The sequence below is a fragment of the Podarcis cretensis genome (genome assembly GCF_951804945.1).
Source record: "Podarcis cretensis genome assembly, chromosome: 13".
NCBI lineage: Eukaryota > Metazoa > Chordata > Lepidosauria > Squamata > Lacertidae > Podarcis > Podarcis cretensis.
The window spans coordinates 15076926-15095888 of NC_137182.1; the positions used below are offsets into that span (position 1 = coordinate 15076926).

Here is an 18963-nt window from a genome sequence, read left to right on the forward strand (position 1 = left end):
AGGAGCAGTCTCCGGCTGTGTGTGTGCAGCCCATTGGGGGAAGGTACAAAAACCAGTGGAGCAGTCCCCTGTTGCTGCAACTGCTCCATAGAGTGCAGACATTCGAATAACTGCCTGGACGTGAGATGCATGTAGGTATTCAGAGCTGTATAAAGGTAAAGGACCCCTGGACGGTTAAGTCCAGTCAGAGGCGACTATGGGGTTGCAGCACTCATCTTGCTTTCAGGCCGAGGGAGCCAGCGTTTTTCCACAGGCAGCTTTCTGGGTCATGTGGCCAGCAGGACTAAACCACTTCTGGCGCAACGGCACACTGACGGGAGCCAGAGCACACAGAAACGCCGTTTACCTTCCCGTCGCAGTGGTACCTATTTATCTACTGGCACTGGCGTGCTTTCGAACTGCTAGGTAGGCAGGAGCTGGGACAGAACAACGGGTGCTCACCCCGTCGCAGGGATTCGAACCGCCGACCTTCTGATTGGCAAGCCCAAGAGGCTCAGTGGTTTAGACCACAGCGCCACCCGCGTCCCAAAGTATATAAAGTATAGAAGCAACTGTAAGTGTTACCTTTGACAGTAGTTAACTATATGCCATGTGCATTCCTTTGGCTGGGAAGCAGCCTTAAGTTTTGAGCTGGTTTTCCTGCAATATAATTTAAAGCCAATTGGTTTGCAGAGATGGGGAGAGCAGCCACTCTGACCCGTATTTTTGCATTGTGAAGAGCAGCCAATGCACTGTAGGAGGGTTTCGCCTTATAGTGTACAAGGGCATCTTCAAAAACTAGGATCATAACATTTCCACCTTTGCTGCAGTTACCTCTTTCCCTGAAGAAGATCAAGGGTGTCCTTTGGTAATGTTTTCTACAGGGCATGTTAAAAATTTTTTTGGGTAACAGGCAACTCTTGGGCATAAAGCAAACCAAGAGCTTCCAGACCCATACAAGTTGGGGGCCCGAATGAAGTGCGTCCAACGAATGCTCCCCACTGGAAGCCAGTTCATCTCTGGTGCATATGAAAAATGAAATCTGCCTGAAGGTGTGATAGGAATTTTATGGTCTTAGATATATGTTAAATGTTCATAAGTGTACCAACCAAGCACATACATAGATCAGCACAGGAAGACCAACCTGGAACCATTTTGATTCCTAAACTGAGTTTTCTCTGCAAGGTCAAAGTGGAAAACCTCCCCATTGTCTCTTTCCTCACAAATCCTGTCTTAAGGACACATTTAAGATATGAATAGGGTGTGAGCAGAGGGACGCAGGTGGCGCTGTGGGTTAAAGCCTCAGCGCCTAGGGCTTGCCTATCGAAAGGTCGGCGGTTCGAATCCCTGGGGCGGGGTGCGCTCCCGCTGCTCGGTCCCAGCGCCTGCCAACCTAGCAGTTCGAAAGCACCTCCGGGTGCAAGTAGATAAATAGGGACCGCTTACCAGCGGGAAGGTAAACGGCGTTTCCGTGTGCGGCTCTGGCTCTGGCTCTGGCTCTGGCCAGAGCAGCGATGTCACGCTGGCCACGTGACCCGGAAGTGTCTCCAGACAGCGCTGGCCCCCGGCCTCTTAAGTGAGATGGGCGCACAACCCCAGAGTCTGTCAAGACTGGCCCGTACGGGCAGGGGTACCTTTACCTTTACCTTTAGGGTGTGAGCCTGTGACCTGGCCCAGGAACTAAGTATTTATCATTACAAAGGACTGGCCAGGCTCCCCAGGCAATCCAATCAAGTAACCTGCCAGACAGGAAATAAACAAGGACAGGAGAAAAACAACATTCAAATTTCTGTTTTAGACCACCTTTTCTGTGATGTATGTATGATGTTTCTGGGGGTAGTCTTGATCTACAGGGTGGCAATTTCAAAAGTCTTTAGAAGGCCTTGCATGACATTTTTCTGGGTCCCTCCTCTCTCCTGCGTGTGGGGGAGCACCCTGTTGCAACAGATCAATAAAGATCAAGCTTACTAGCTGCTTTGCTTCTCAATATTCTCTGACTGGCCTCTGTTATTCTCTCCTACCAATAGGGAACCTATGTAAGGACTCTATATGGGCTCTTGGATACCCCAGAAGGGAAAAGGGCAATTTTTGTTTACAACAAAGATCTTCACCTCCATCAATGCCACCCTCCCCATTACCCACCTGGAATGACTGTGATGGTTTTAAGTGCCCGGAGAACCCGGAATGTCCGTAGAGCAGAGATGTTGCCCAAGTCTACGAACTCTGTGACGTAGCTAGAAAAGAGAGGGCAAGCGAGCTGTTCATTGAAAGGCAACATAGTAAAAGTAAGAACAAGGGTTATCAACAGGCAAAGAGAGGGAAACGACGCCTCCGGCGATGGAACTATGTAGAAGACACAGCTCTGAAGTCAGTTGTGACGGCAGCAAATCTCCGAGTTAAAACCAGGATCTGCGAACAGCATTTGACCCATCAAGGGCACCAGAGCTCAGCTGAGGGAAACAGTGCCTGAGGAGATAAGACTGTGGGATCAGAGTCAGCATGCGAGTGAGGGCAAGCTGAGCACCTTTGCCTCTTTCATTGGGGCAGAGCCTGGGTTTAATTAGCTGCTGTTACAATGTCCAGTTTGGACTTGTGTCAGGATGCTGAAAAGATAGGAAAAGGCAAAGCAAAACGTTTGATCAGTCATTTACTTTGACAGAAAGTTTATGGATGCTTTAAAATCCTGCACATTTCTTCCTCAGGAGAGGAGGAATGCTAAATATCGCTTTGCAATCTTGCTTGTCACATGGCGGAACATTCAGGGTAACATTTACAGAGTTAAGTTTCCTATGGTGTGGGAAACACTGTTATCTCTGTAAAAATGTTTTTATTTACAACTGTACAGGTTGACCAAGCATAATAGGGAAATGGCAGGAAACACACAAGCTGTTCACAACAACAGCAATAGAGTCTCCTTATATTTCAGAGGCTCTCAAGTTGTCAGGGGGTGTTGAGTCCACTAGAATTGTGTGTCTCAAGTCTCCTTGGCAATATTTAGTAAAGGAAACATTCGCTATTATGCCATTACACTTTCTGTGTCTCCAGCACTGCAACCAGGCGCCAATAAACTAGAGCAGGGTGATATAAGAATTCTTAGGTCTCAAATATAATATAAATGTTGATTATTGCACAAGGTAAACACACATACGTAAGTATATAAATTACATGTCTGAAATAGTACAGGAGAGCAATCCTGAAGCCATCTTGACTTCTAATGACTCTAAATATTTCCTCTGCAGATGGAAATATCTTGGACAAACCTTTCCCAGTAGTTATTTTCACTTACAAATGCTACAAATCCTGTTTTAAGGGCACACTTTGTGTATGAATAGGGAACGCCTGTGACCTGGATTCAAGAACTAAGGTATTTACCATATCTAAAGGGAAAGGGAAAGGACCCCTGGACGGTTAAGTCCAGTCAAAGGTGACTATGAGGTTGTGGCACTCATCTTGCTTTCAGGCTCAGGGAGCCAGCGTTTGTCCACAGACAGCTTTCCGAGTCATTCCAGCATGGCTAAACTGCTTCTGGCACAACGGGACACCGTGACCGAAACCAGAGCGCACAGAAACGCTGATTACTTTTCTGCCACAGTAGTACCTATTTATCTCCTTGCACTTTGACGTGCTTTCAAACTGCTAGGTTGGCAGGAGCTGGGACAGAGCAACGGGAGCTCACCCCGTCGCGGGGATTCGAACTGCCGACCTTCTGATCAGCAAGCCCAAGAGGCTCAGTGGTTTAAACCACAACGCCACACATGTCCCTGCGAAACGACGTACAACACTATACATACCATATCCCCCCAACCTGGTAAAAGCTTCTAGTCCTGTGCAGATAGCCACTAGCAGCTCTTTCTCACGTGACAATTGTGTGGCACCACCATCCTTCTGACACAGTGTCTTGCACAAGAAGTTACAGATAGGTAGCCGTGTTGGTCTGCCATAGTCAAAACAAAAAAAATTCCTTCCAGTAGCACCTTAAAGACCAACTAAGTTAGTTCTTGGTATGAGCTTTCGTGTGCATGCACACTTCTTCAGAAGAAGTGTGCATGCACACGAAAGCTCATACCAAGAACTAACTTAGTTGGTCTTTAAGGTGCTACTGGAAGGAATTTTTTTTGTTTTGCACAAGAAGGACTGTGTATGTACTGTGACTATCAGCTGATCTCCTCACCTTGTTTATTCCCTAATGCATTGAGGTAAACAATACTGTGTTTGGGTTTTTTCTAAGTTTTAGAACAGGGCTAAACTTTTTAACCCCACTCTAAGTCCCACAAAGTCCCACAAACATGAGAGACTTAGGGCTCGTCCCCACTTCCACATGTCTCGCACCTAGAAAGCATGAGTCCACTTGCCATTGCCCTAGTGCTTTGCTCTGGAAAACTCCTTTCCTAGCACTAAACTCCCATCTCATCGTGGGGATCGGCAAGCCCAAGAGGCTCAGTGGCTTAGGCCACAGCACCACCCGCATCCCATCAAAAGGATGGCCACACTGGCCAGGTAATGCAACCAGTGACCATTCTAAAGCATTTTGTCAGACAGGAGACAAACCACACTCTCAAATTTCTGTTGTAGACCGCCTCTTTCTGTGTAGTACTTGTATGATGCTTTTCAGGTGGTCTTTGACTAAGGGGTTGGGCAGTTTCAAAAGTCATTAAAGTAGGGTTAGTAAAGGTAAAGGGACCCCTGACCATTAGGTCCAGTCGTGACCGACTCTGGGGTTGCAGCGCTCATCTCGCTTTACTGGCTAAGGGAGCCGGCATACAGCTTCCAGGTCATGTGGCCAGCATGAGTAAGCCGCTTCTGGCGAACCAGAACAGCGCACGGAAACGCCGTTTACCTTCCCGCAGGAGTGGTACCTATTTATCTACTTGCACTTTGACGTGCTTTCGAACTGCTAGGTTGGCAGGAGCAGGGACCGAGCAACGGGAGCTCACCCCGTCGTGGGGATTCGAACCTCCGATCTTCTGATCGGCAAGTCCTAGGCTCTGTGGTTTAACTCACAGCGCCACCCGCATCCCTAGGGTTGCCATGCTTCAAAAAGCGAAAGTGCGGGCACAAAAGTTGTTGACACTTCCAACTATGGTATTCTGGGTATGTCCAGGAGACGGTAGCTAACTGGAAATATGGTCTCAGCGCTTGCCATCGCCATACAGTACATGCATGAGGATTTCCACCCCACCCCCACATGCTGACGCCCTCTGGTTTCCCCCAGCTGGTTTACCACATTGCTCCTGCTAAATGCAACATACGCCATAACGATGACACTGAAATCCAGCCAGTTCCATGGATCTCTCAGGAATGTAAAGTTGTCAATGCAGAATCCCCGGGCCAATATCTTGATCATAGACTCAAAGGTGTAGATGCCAGTAAAAGTGTATCTGAGAACATGGAAGGGTTACAGAGGACAAGGGAAGCAGAATTAATAGCAAATATATATATATATATATATATATATATATATATATATATATGCAAGGTTTATTGCTGATTTTTAAAAAATACATATGAAGATTAAATATCCTGCACCCTGTTTTCCTAAAAAGCCTCTCGATCCAATAGCATAAAAATAGGACATGTTGTAAACAATTTGCAGCAGAAGAATATAGGGATACTGTACGTTCCGGCGTACAAGACGACTTTTTATCCCTAGAAAATCACCCAAAAAGTCGGGGGTCGTCTTATACGCCGGGTACACACGTTGGGAAGGAGGAGAGGGAGCCGGTGAGCAGAGGCGCCCCTTCTGCCGTTGCTCCTCCTCCCTCCCCACAGAAGGCGGCATGGAAAGTCCTTTCAAGCGCGGCGCTCGCTCGCTCGCTCGCCCACCCGCCAAACGCCTCGCCTTGGGTTGCTGCTGCTGCGACGGCAGAGGCAGCGGAGGGGTGCGCGCTCTGCCCCTGGTGGCACTCAAACTCTATAACTCTATAACTCTAAAACTGAACAGCAAAAGTTGGGGTCATCTTAAACGCCCAGTCGCCTAATATGCCGGAATCTATGGTACCTTTTGCAAGCAAATCTTAAGTTAGAAGGTAGAATTTGCTGGAATTTTACTTCCTAAATTCATATTCACCCTAGAGCCAGAGATCTTTCTTAGAATCTGGGACTCTTTTAAAACTGGGTGTACTCAAGAAAATGAACCTAAGGACCTTTGACACTCAGGCTGTAGGATCAATTGCTAAAGGGAAGGATTCGGGTTAATGAACCTATGCAGGGAGAGTTGAAAATAAAAGGTGGAAGAGATGGGTGTATTCACTCACTGGTTATATTCACAGATACCACAAAGCCAAAATAATTTGCATGGCTTTAAGCAGTGAAATAACCCCACAACCTGCCTTTTAATCTCCTCCTCATATCAGCCGGGTTACAATAATACTGCTTCTCAGGGAGTTTGTGTCACCTGCCTGATATTTTTGAAGCATTATAGTTACTGCAAGTTTTCTGATCACACAAGGTTCCTCATCTGGCCACCCCAGCTTCGCTTTTGGATTAAGAATGCCTGTAAGCTGCTCATCTGGTTCCATTTCCCCTCTCCCACAGCCCAGCCTATAGTGACCAGGCAGAAAACTGGTAAGAGAAAAGGGGGGAAAGAGAAAGAAAGAAAGAAAAATAACACTTACTCCACATCCTTGGCCCACACTGGCGGGTCACTCATGGTCATGAAGACACAGTTGGCTAAAATGGTGATCATGATAAACATGCTGAATAATTTGAAATGAGGTCAAGGAAATGCATCAGGCCTCTGCTGAAATTCCCAAGACAAACCTGTTTCGTAAAGACAAGGGAACAACAGCCCTGTTGGGTTGTCTCCACCCCCAGCATTTAGCCCAGACACTGAGGTCCAGCTCCGAGGGCCTTCTGGCGGTTCCCTCGCTGTGAGAAGCCAAGTTACAGGGAACCAGGCCTTCTCAGTGGTGGCGCCCACCCTGTGGAATGCCCTCCCACTTGCACGAAATACTCAGCTGGCCTCTGCCGCCCCCGTCTGGTCCTACAGTAATGACTACGGCATCAGCAAAACCCCATAGCTTCCTCCCAAGTGAAACCATGCCATACGTGTTTTCAGAGAGTGCAAAGGATATGAATGTATAAGCACTTGGATGGCACCTCTCCGGACAATATTGAAAGGATCCAACATATAGAGAGCAGGAGTGGCACTGAACCGGAAAATGCACTTTCCTTTGTTGAGGAGGATGTATGTCTGAGGAAGGGAGAAAGAGACATTGCTATTAACCTCAAGTCATGGCAAGTTCTCTTTCAAAACAACGACTTAGCCTGCAAACTTGTGTTCTGTTGGAACCCAAATGAGGACTCACAGCTTCCAGCGTTTGGAAGCGTCTATGAGATTAATGCCAGCCGGACACATAACAAAATATGTTATGTGCCATACTGTATTTCTGCAGTGAAATGTTATACAGTCATACCTCAGGTTAAAGACACTTCAGGTTGCGTTTTTTCGGGTTACGGACTGCTGAAACCCGGAAGTACCAGAATGGGTTACTTCCGGGTTTCGGCGGTCGCACATGCGCAGAAGCACTAAATCGCACTTTGCGCATAAGCGCCGAATTACAACCCACACGTGCGCAGGCGCGCCACGAACGTGCATCCCGCACAGATCACATTCGCAACCCGAGCGTCCACTGCAAAAGCATATTTATTTTAATAGTGATGTGAATTGTTTATGTGGTGTTTGTTTTACGAAACCTGGAGCGTACTTGCACATAGCATGCTTATAATCTTGCAGGTACAATAATGCATACAAGATGCAAGAATTGTTCATAATTTTAGCAGAACTGGGGAGAGAACTTGACTTTTGTCAAGATTAAGGGTGAGGCAGGAATTAGGGGTGGGGAAATCTGTGTGGGATAAGCACAACATAGATGTGTCCGACTCAGTCCCAGGTTCCTTAGGTTGAGCTTCACCGCTTGAGTAAACAGTGAATACTGACCCGTTCTCAGACTGCCTTGCCTCTTTCTCAGATCAATTGCCTGCTTAACTCCAGGCTTTCCGACCTTATAAATTATTATTACTATTATTTAAATATCTTTACCACCCTTCATCCAAGGATTACATTCTGATTTCTAGCCATGAGTCACTTTCTGGTTTCTTGGAATATTTCCTAAGGTGCCATCTTTGTTGTTCTTAACACTAGTAAACTGTTGCGTAAGAGGATGGGTGAGCCAATATGGACATTTCAAGGGAAGTAATTAACCGATGAATAAATTAAAAAATCATGGCTTTATGATGTGCTCCTGTATACGAGCATTCACCCTGAGCCATTTCCAAGTCACCTTCACACCTCAAGCAACCCAGGACAGCCTCAAAGGACTAGCTCACATCTATCTATCTATCTGTCTGTCTGTCTGTCTGTCTGTCTGTCTGTCTGACTGTCTGTCTGTCTGTCTGTCTGTCTGTCTATCTATCTATCTATCTATCTATCTATCTATCTATCTATCTGCCTATCTATCTATCTATCTATTTGTATATCCTAAAATATTATACACCGCTTGATTCGATGAAAAACAACAACCACCTCAAAGCAGTGGCTGAGTTATTTGCTTTCCAATTCCTACCCAACTCCTCCTGCTTACTTTCTGATCTTTGTAGAACGGGTCCAAGTCTTCCAGAGGCACCCCGATGAGCTCTGGGGGAGGGTCCCCATAAATCATTGGGAGACTTCTCCCTTGCTCCAGGTCACTACGGGGTTTGGCCTCCTTTTCTTCCTCGTGAAGCTCCTCATGCTTAGGCTTCAACTTCTCGGCTTCTCGCTCCGCGATCCGTTTCTCTATCTCCTGGAGGGACTCGCGGGTGAATGGGCGCAGGCACTCTGGACCAGGGATGTATGGTGGCGGGGCGGCCATCTTTGCATTCTGCTCCTGGGCCTATTCTGCCTGCTGCCACGAGGCAATGGTGGGGAGGCTGCAAAGACAAGAAGGAGGGGGAAATTTTCATTTTGCACCAGACTGTATTCCACTATAAACTCATTCATAGGGACGCGGGTGGCGCTGTGGTCTAAACCACTGAGCCTCTTGGGCTTGCTGATTGGAAGGTCGGCGGCATAGCCTTCAACTTTTCCCTTTTCTTGCGATTCCTGTTCCTATTCAGAATAAGGGAATTTCCCTTTTAAAAAGGGAAAAGTTGACAGCTATGGTCAGCAGTTCGAATTCCCACGACAGGGTGAGCTCCCGTTGCTCTGTCCCAGCTCCTGCCAACCTAGTAGTTCGAAAGCGCGCCAGTGCAAGTAGATAAATAGGTACTACTGCGGCAGGAAGGTTAATGGAGTTTCTGTGCGCTCTGGTTTCCGTCAAGGTGTCCCGTTGCACCAGAAGCGGTTTAGTCATGCTAGCCACACGACCCAGAAAGCTGTCTGTGGACAAACGACGGCTCCCTCAGCCCGAAAAGCACCGCAACCCCAGATTCGCCTTCCACTGGACTTAACCATCCAGGGGTCCTTTACTTTTACCTTACAAGCTCATTCATGCAATGACTGGATGCATTCAGACAACCACAGACCCTCCAAGTGTCCCTATTTTCCAGGGACAGCCCTGGATTTACAGAAGCCATCTTGGTTTCTGTTTTAATCCTGGAATGTCCCACTTTTCCTTAAGGTAAAGGTAAAGGTACCCCTGCCCGTACGGGCCAGTCTTGACAGACTCTGGGGTTGTGCGCCCATCTCACTTAAGAGGCCAGGGGCCAGCGCTGTCCGGAGACACTTCCGGGTCACGTGGCCAGCGTGACATCGCTGCTCTGGCCAGAGCCAGAGCCAGAGCCAGAGCCAGAGCCGCACACGGAAACGCCGTTTACCTTCCCGCTGGTAAGCGGTCCCTATTTATCTACTTGCACCCGGAGGTGCTTTCGAACTGCTAGGTTGGCAGGCGCTGGGACCGAGCAGCGGGAGCGCACCCCGCCGCAGGGATTCGAACCGCCGACCTTTCGATCGGCAAGCCCTAGGCGCTGAGGCTTTAACCCACAGCGCCAAAATGTTGAAGGGTATGGAGTTATGTGTCCCCCAAGCCAAGGAGTTAAGTACCGTATTTTTCACTCTATAAAATGCACCAGACCATAAGACGCACCTAGTTTTTGGAGGAGGAAAACAAGAAAAAAAATATTCTGAATCCCAGAAGCCAGAACAGCAAGAGGGATCGCTGTGCAGCGAAAGCAGCTATCCCTCTTGCTGTTCGGGCTTCTGGGATAGCTGAGCAGCCTGCATTCGCTCCATAAGACGCACACACATTTCCCCTTACTTGTTAGGAGGGAAAAAGTGATTCTTATAGAGCAAAAAATACTGTAACTCTACAAACTTTAGAAAGTACCTGAAGGCAGCCCTGTATAGGGCAGTTTTGTTAATGTTTTATTGTGTTTTTATATGTGTTGGAATTTGGCCAGAGTGGCTGGGGAAACCCAGTCAGATGGGCGGCATGTAAATAATAAAATGATGGTGATGGTGATGATGATACAGGACTCCCCTATTTTCATTGGGGAAATGTTGATGGGGCAGGTATGCTGCTATGGCGGCGGCAGCTCCCAGTGGGATCCTGCCTCCCATACACAGCCAGGCAGCCTTTGGGCAGCCTCCTGTGCTTGGCAGTTTCTCCAGCTGCTGTGGACCATCAGAGAAAGCGTCAGGTTTCAGCAACAAGATGACTCAGGCCATTCCTCCCAAGGAAGAAGAGGAAGAGGCAGGAGGAGGAAGACGCATGTAAGATGGAAACGGGGCTGCGGCTCACCTCACCGTCATCAGGGCTGCTCCGGGGCAGCTGGAAAATGGCATTTTAAGCTCCCACAATGCTCCAGGGCACTGAGGCGATTAAAATGGAAGCACTCAGGTCCAGCTGCCCCATGAGGAGTGCCTTGGGCACTCAGCCTGCTGGGGCACTGGAGCCTGGCAGTTGTCCTACGATGCCAGGTGCAGATTCCAGGCCAGCCGCTTTGCCACTTGTCGGCCGCACTGGACCCCTATGTAGGCCTCTGCCCCCATTCTGGCAGTCAGCCCTTCCTCATTTATTTATTTCCAAAAAAAATATTCATTTTATAACACAAATAAAAAACACAAACAGAAAAGACAAACAAAATGAACAAATTCTTGTCATATCCTTATTTTTCTAAACATTGTTAAGTGGGCTTCCCCACCTATCCGATTTTCATTTTACTTCATCTTTTTTGTTGTTGTTTAGTCGTTTAGTCGTGTCCGACTCTTCGTGACCCCATGGACCAGAGAACGCCAGGCACTCCTGTCCTCCACTGCCCCCCGCAGCTTGGTCAGACTCATGCTGGTAACCTCGAAAACACTATCCAACCATCTCGTCCTCTGTCGCCCCCTTCTCCTTGTGCCCTCCATCTTTCCCAACATCAGGGTCTTCTCCAGGGAATCTTCTCTTCTCATGAGGTGGCCAAAGTACTGGAGCCTCAGCTTCACAATCTGTCCTTCCAGAGAGCACTCAGGGCTGATTTCCTTCAGAATGGAGAGGTTTGATCTTCTTGCAGTCCATGGGACTCTCAAGAGTCTCCTCCAGCACCATAATTCAAAAGCATCAATTCTTCGGCGATCAGCCTTCTTTATGGTCCAGCTCTCACTTCCATACATCACTACTGGGAAAACCATAGCTTTAACTATACGGACCTTTGTTGGCAAGGTGATGTCTCTACTTCTCAAGATGCTGTCTAGGCCTGTCATTGCCCTTCTCCCAAGAAGCAGGCGTCTTTTGATTTCGTGGCTGCTGTCACCATCTGCAGTGATCATGGAGCCCAAGAAAGTAAAATCTCTCACTGCCTCCATTTCTTCCCCTTCTATTTGCCAGGAGGTGATGGGACCAGTAGCCATGATCTTTGTTTTTTTGATGTTGAGCTTCAGACCATATTTTGCACTCTCCTCTTTCACCCTCAATAAAAGATTCTTTAATTCCTCCTCACTTTCTGCCATCAAGGTTGTGTCATCTGCATATCTGAGGTTGTTGATATTTCTTCCGGCAATCTTAATTCCGGCTAGGGATTCATCCAGCCCAGCCTTTCGCATGATGAATTCTGCATATAAGTTAAATAAGCAGGGAGACAAAATGCAGCCTTGTCGTACTCCTTTCCCAATTTTGAACCAGTCAGTTGTTCCATATCCAGTTCTAACTTTAGCTTCTTGTTCCACATAGAGATTTCTCAGGAGACAGATGAGGTGATCAGGCACTCCCATTTCTTTAAGAACTTGCCATAGTTTGCCATGGTCGACACAGTCAAAGGCTTTTGCATAGTCAATGAAGCAGAAGTAAATGTCTTTCTGGAACTCTCTAGCTTTCTCCATAATCCAGCGTATGTTTGCAATTTGGTCTCTGGTTCCTCTGCCTCTTCTAAATCCAGCTTGCACTTCTGGGAGTTCTCGGTCCACATACTGCTTGAGCCTTCCTTGTAGAATTTTAAGCATAACCTTGCTAGCGTGAGAAATTAGTGCAATTGTGCGATAGTTGGAGCATTCTTTGGCACTGCCCTTCTTTGGGATTGGGATGTAGACTGATCTTCTCCAATCTTCTGGCCACTGCTGAGTTGTCCAAACTTGCTGGCATATTGAGTGTAGCACCTTAACAGCATCATCTTTTAAAATTTTAAATAGTTCAGCTGGAATACCATCACTTCCACTGGCCCTGTTATTTGCAGTGCTTTCTAAGGCCCATTTGACTTCACTCTCCAGGATGTCTGGCTCAAGGTCAGCAACCACACTACCTGGGGTATATGAGACATCCGTTTCTTTCTGGTATAATTCCTCTGTGTATTCTTGCCACCTCTTCTTGATGCCTTCTGCTTCTGTTAGGTCCTTTCCACTTTTGTCCTTTATTATGGAAATCTTTGTACGAAATGTTCCTTTCATATCTCCAATTTTCTTGAAGAGATCTCTGGTTCTTCCCATTCTATTGCTTTCCTCTATTTCTTTGCATTGCTTGTTTAAGAAGGTCTTCTTGTCTCTCCTTGCTATTCTTTGGAAATCTGCATTCAATTTCCTGTATGTTTCACGATCTCCCTTGCATTTTGCTTGCCTTCTCTCCCCTGCTATTTGTAAGGTCTCATTGGACAGCCACTTTGCTTTCTTGCATTTCCTTTTCATTGGGATGGTTTTCGTTGCTGCCTCCTGTATGTTACGAGCCTCCATCCATAGTTCTTCAGGCACTCTGTCCACCAAATCTAAATCCTTAAACCTGTTCCTCACTTCCACTGTGTATTCATAAGGGATTTGACTTAGATTGTATCTTACCGGCCCAGTGGTTTTTCCTACTTTCTTCAGTTTAAGCTTGAATTTTGCTATAAGAAGCTGATGATCTGAGCCACAGTCAGCTCCAGGTCTTGTTTTTGCTGACTGTATAGAGCTTCTCCATCTTTGGCTGCAGAGAATATAATCAATCTGATTTCGATGCTGCCAATCTGGTGATGTCCATGTGTAGAGTCGTCTCTTGTGTTGTTGGAAAAGCGTGTTTGTGATGACCAGCTTGTTCTCTTGACAGAACTCTATTAGCCTTTGCCCTGCTTCGTTTTGATCTCCAAGGCCAAACTTGCCAGTTGTTCCTTTTATCTCTTGACTCCCTACTTTAGCATTCCAATCCCCTATAATGAGAAGAACATCCTTCTTTGGTGTCACTTCTATAAGGTGTTGTAAGTCTTCATAGAATTGGTCAATTTCAGTTTCTTCAGCACCAGTAGTTGGTGCATAAACTTGGATTACTGTGATGTTAAAAGGTCTGCCTTGGATTCGTATCGAGATCATTCTATCATTTTTGAGATTGCATCCCAGTACAGCTTTTGCCACTCTTTTGTTAACTATGAGGGCCACTCCATTTCTTTTACGGGTTTCTTGCCCACAGTAGTAGATATGATGGTCATCCGAACTGAATTCACCCATTCCCGTCCATTTTAGTTCACTGATGCCCAGGATGTCAATATTTATTCTTGCCATCTCATTTTTGACCACCTCCAACTTACCCATGTTCATGGTTCTTACATTCCAGGTTCCTATGCAATATTTTTCTTTACAGCATTGGACTTTCCTTTCGCTTCCAGGCATATCCGGAACTGAGCGTCCTTTCGGCTTTGGCCCAGCCGCTTCATCAGCTCTGGATCTACTTGTACTTGCCCTCCGCTCTTCCCCAGTAGCATGTTGGACGCCTTCCGACCTGAGGGGCTCATCTTCCAGCGTCATAACTTTTATATGCCTGTTGTCTTTGTCCATGGAGTTTTCTTGGCAGGGATACTGGAGTGGCTTGCCGGTTCCTCCTCCAGGTGGGTCACGTTTAGTCAAAACTCTCCACTATGACCTGTTCATCTTGGGTGCCCTGCTCGGCATAGTTCATAGCTTCTCTGAGTTCTTCAAGCCCCTTCGCCACGGCAAGGCAGTGATCCATGAAGGGGATCACTTTAGCAGTTTACATATATCATGATTTCTAACCATCTCTTTTTTAAAAATCACACTTAAAATAACTTCACATTTTATCGCTTACAAATAATACTATTTTAAAATACCCTATCTTCTACTTTTAACCCTACAGCCTATATCCACTTCCAAAGCTATTCTAAGGTTTAAATATTAACATATTTTTTTCAAATATTCCTTATGACCTTCCTCATTGAAGCAGAGCCTGCCATTTCACACGCTGTAGATGATGAGCTATGTTTTCTGAGCCGTGGGTTATTAGCAGATCGTTATGTTGTTGTTTTTCTAATTATTGCTGGTTTTTAAAACCAAAACCACCACCTTGGCTTTGGGATAAGTGGAGGTCATTGCAGAGAAAATAAATGCAGCAATACGTCAGAGGAGATCTGTAGTTTAATGCCGGGGAGGGGAAGGCAGTAATTTTTGGCATGAGAATTAGGGTGTTGCCCGAGTATCCTTCGTATCATCTGTGAAGTATTTTGGAGAGTACAGAAATGTACTGAGCTGGGACACTGCCCTGACCACAGCAAGCATCCAGCTCTGGCCCTCGAATACCCCATAATACACTCACACCCATTCCAGGATCAAGAACCGGCAACCACATACACTGAGAAAATAAAAACAAGGGATTTTAAAGTTACTGGACTATGCAGAGATGGCAGAGCTTACAGCAAAAATAAGAGATCAATGAGACAGAAATGTGGCTGGAGATTAATTTTGGACTATTTAAGAAAAATATATATAGTCAAATGAAAATGCAAGCAGGATTTGAATTATAGGCAAGGGAAGGAGAATAAATAAATGACTGTAATATAAGATATATTAGAAAATGAATGGTAGTTATTGCAGCAAATAAAGAATTACAACAGGAACATCACGGACGTAAGGATGGGAAGTCAAAATGCAATAAATTATTATATTGAAAGTGAGCTGAACAATTTTAAATTTTGTGGTGGGAAACTAATACAAAATTATTAGAAATTATTAGAAAAAAAGAAAAGGAAAGAAAACCATGGGAGTATTTTATTGGGGGGATAGGATTTTGATCATATTCACATTCGGGCATTTGAGATAATGGAATGAATATTTGATTTAGGCCAGCTGGAAAACTCTGCAAATTCATTATTATAATTGTAACTATTTACTACTACTGCTGCTGCTACTACTATTTTCCTGTGGCATGTGGCTGGCGTCACTCGGGGCGAAACCAGATGTTTCTTTAATGACACGATTGCCCATTTAAAATCTGGGGTCACTGGGACTGCAATACATGGCGTGGAGAGGTTTAACTCTTCCCTCTCCGGCCACAATCCCAACAACCTCCCTTCAAGCAGCAATTATCACTAGGGGGGGAAACTCCCAGGTCTCTCCCCCACCCCCAAATATCATTGCCATAAAGGGGGTGATTTTATATATTGCTATTAAACTTATTTCTATGCCATGCCATAACCAAAGCTCTGGGCGGGATACATGAAAATGCTTAAAATACGAAAGGAATACAGATAAATGCAGTTGATAGTTGATGAAGTTGATGGTTAGTTGATGTCTCTGGGTGGGACAAGCTAAGATCTACCCATGAAGGAGGACTTTATATTCTTCTCTTTTCCTCTTGTTTTTTAGATTCGTTTGTTACTCTACTGTAATGCATTATGAAAAGTCTTAATAAAATCTTAAAAGAAAGATTAAATACAGTGCAAACTGCTATAACAACAATACAAAACTATTACAGATCTGAGCGCTTTTTCTTTTTTTGCCCTGGTGCTTTCCCTGCAAACCCCCCCCCCCCCCCCCCGCTCTTTACTGCTGAATTGGAACAAACACCAATCCATGGAAAACTCAAATTGCCATTTGCTCTGATTCAATGGTAAAGTTTTCCTGGGGAAAGCGGTGGGGCTCTCAGAACACAGACCAGGAAAACGCATACCTGTGCCTAGAAAGAATGGGGCAAAAAATGAGTGTGGATAAGCCCTTAAGGGAGCTTTCAAACTGTTGCAATTTGCAGGTAGGATTCAATCCTATACCAGCAAATTCTGGTTAAACAATTAAAACTGCTTCAGAGCTCTTGAGCAACAAGCCCACTTCCCCAAAGGCTAGCATATTTTTTTTTGCAACAAGGAAAGTGAAGGGAAAACACAGTGGGAAGTAGGAGATAACACTGGTTTTAGATTATACTATGCAAACTATGGTCAGAAGCTCAACATCAAAAAAACTAAGTTCATGGCCACTGGTCCCATCACCTCCTGGCAAATAGAAGGGGAAGAAATGGAGGCAGTGAGAGATTTTACTTTCTTGGGCTCCATGATCACTGCAGATGGTGACAGCAGCCACGAAATTAAAAGACGCCTGCTTCTTGGGAGAAAAGCAATGACAAACCTAGACAGCATCTTAAAAAGCAGAGACATCACCTTGCCAACAAAGGTCCGTATAGTTAAAGCTATGGTTTTCCCAGTCTGGAAGTGAGAGCTGGACCATAAAGAAGGCTGATCGCCAAAGAATTGATGCTTTTGAATTACGGTGCTCTTGAGAGTCCCATGGACTGCAAGAAGATCAAACCTCTCCATTCTGAAGGAAATCAGCCCTGAGTGCTCACTGGAAGGACAGATCGTGAAGATGGGGCTCCAATACTTTGGCCACCTCATGAGAAGAGAAGACTCCCTGGAAAAGACCCTGATGTTGGGAAAGATGGAGGGCACAAGGAGAAGGGGACGACAGAGGACGAGATGGTTGGACAGTGTTCTGGAAGCTACCAGCATGAGTTTGACCAAACTGCGGGAGGCAGTGGAAGACAGGAGTGCCTGGCGTGCTCTGGTCCATGGGGTCACGAAAAGTCGGACACGACTAAACGACTAAACAACAACAAATGCTGGTTGGTTCTTATGGCTGTACATGGTTTTATGACAATTTTTGTAACTGATGAGCATTTTATCTTTATGGAACCAGCTTTGTGAGGACAGTTGTTCTGGGTGGGGGGGCAGGGGAAAGCCCTCCTAATTACTATTAATAAAATATTACTCAGCCTGTCTGGCTTTTCCTGGGTGGATGTGAAATGGAGAAAGAGAAAAGGGGGGGGGGGGAACGATGTAGACTGTGCAGACTGCACCATGGGAGGCTGTCAATGAGGAAGACCGGAGGGTGGGGGCACAGAAATCAAGATGTGAAGGATTTCTGACAGGGCAGGTGGCATTTGAGTTTAGGAAGCAAGAAAGTACAGGGCAGTTCAGGACATTAACAAAACACACTCTCTAGGGATTAAGGCTGCAATCCTAACTCTCCTTACCCAAGGGCAAGCCCCACTAAATTCAATAGGGCTTCCTTTTGAGTAGACCTAGTTAGCATTCTGCTGGAAGTCTCACTGGACTGATTTCTGAGTAAAGACACTTCAAATCACACTGGGAGGCTTCATGTCAATAATGTGACATGACTTTTGCCTTTATTGTGAGGACAGGCAATGCAAGACTAGAATGGGGGATATAGCACTAAATCACGAATTATGCAGGGCCACTGTTATAATTCCATCCCAGCTGACTGTGAAAGAGGAATGTATTGGCAGCGCTAAAGAGTCCTAGTGTAGCCTGGAAGCAAACTGGAGAATCTGGACAATGCTACTGCCATCCTGTTGCATTTCAGTTTTTCCTGTGTTCCCCATGGCCTTTTTTTGAATCTTGATATGCGGCAGGTTTTCCCCAGCTGAAATACAATTATAGCATGTCTGGTGTACTGTTTATAGTCAACGTGCTGTTGAAGCTTTTCTACGCTACTGTCCTTCTAATTAAAAGTTTCCTTCTTGTTTCTTCTTCCATTTGGTGTTCAATGGAGTATGGCAGTAGTAATGAATTTCCCCTTAGTCCTCCCTATGGGCGATAGGAACTGACTAATTAGGACATAATTCATCAGCAATGATGCACTACACAGAAAGAAAGCAAAAGGGCAGAACCTGTGAGATAGGTAAAGGTAAAGGTACCCCTGCCCGTACGGGCCAGTCTTGACAGACTCTGGGGTTGTGCGCCCATCTCACTTAAGAGGCCAGGGGCCAGCGCTGTCCGGAGACACTTCCGGGTCACGTGGCCAGCGTGACATTGCTGCTCTGGTGAGCCAGAGCCGCACACGGAAACGCCGTTTACCTTCCCGCTGGTAAGCGGTCCCTATTTATCTACTTGCACCTGGAGGTGCTTTCGAACTGCTAGGTTGGCAGGCGCTGGGACCGAGCAGCGGGAGCGCACCCCGCCGCAGGGATTCGAACCGCCGACCTTTCGATCGGCAAGCCCTAGGCGCTGAGGCTTTAACCCACAGTGCCACCTGCGTCCCCGAACCTGTGAGATGGAAGCTACTAATTAATATTGATGGGGACCTTTAAATAATACTTACTTCTGGATAAACTTCCTAATCTTAGCTTTGATGACAACACTGTTGAACAACTAAGTGCTATATAAAGTGCTATGTGAAATCACCATTTTAATTCCACTTCCAGCTAATTGTGGGAAGGGAAAGCCTCAGCAGTGCTAAAGGGCTCTAAGCAAACTTAGATCAAAGAGTGCTGGGACATGCCTAGCTAGTCACACTACTGACAACATACCATTTTTCTCATGATTGTG

At 46.1% G+C, this 18963-nt stretch overlaps 1 protein-coding gene across 4 annotated transcripts in view; it reads right to left on the reverse strand.

Annotated features, from left to right (window-relative positions):
- SCN4A (sodium voltage-gated channel alpha subunit 4) overlaps nucleotides 1-18963 on the reverse strand; it is a 108394-nt gene that overhangs the window by 72352 nt on the left and 17079 nt on the right. For all 4 annotated transcript variants that reach the window (XM_079949208.1, XM_079949209.1, XM_079949206.1 and 1 more), the window contains 5 exons: nucleotides 8562-8889; nucleotides 7051-7171; nucleotides 6594-6681; nucleotides 5229-5357; nucleotides 2122-2213 (listed from right to left, as the gene is read on the reverse strand). In XM_079949208.1, coding sequence (XP_079805334.1) covers nucleotides 2122-2213; nucleotides 5229-5357; nucleotides 6594-6681; nucleotides 7051-7171; nucleotides 8562-8831 — 700 coding nt within the window. In that variant the 5' untranslated portion in view covers nucleotides 8832-8889. The remainder of the gene's footprint in view (nucleotides 1-2121; nucleotides 2214-5228; nucleotides 5358-6593; nucleotides 6682-7050; nucleotides 7172-8561; nucleotides 8890-18963) is intronic.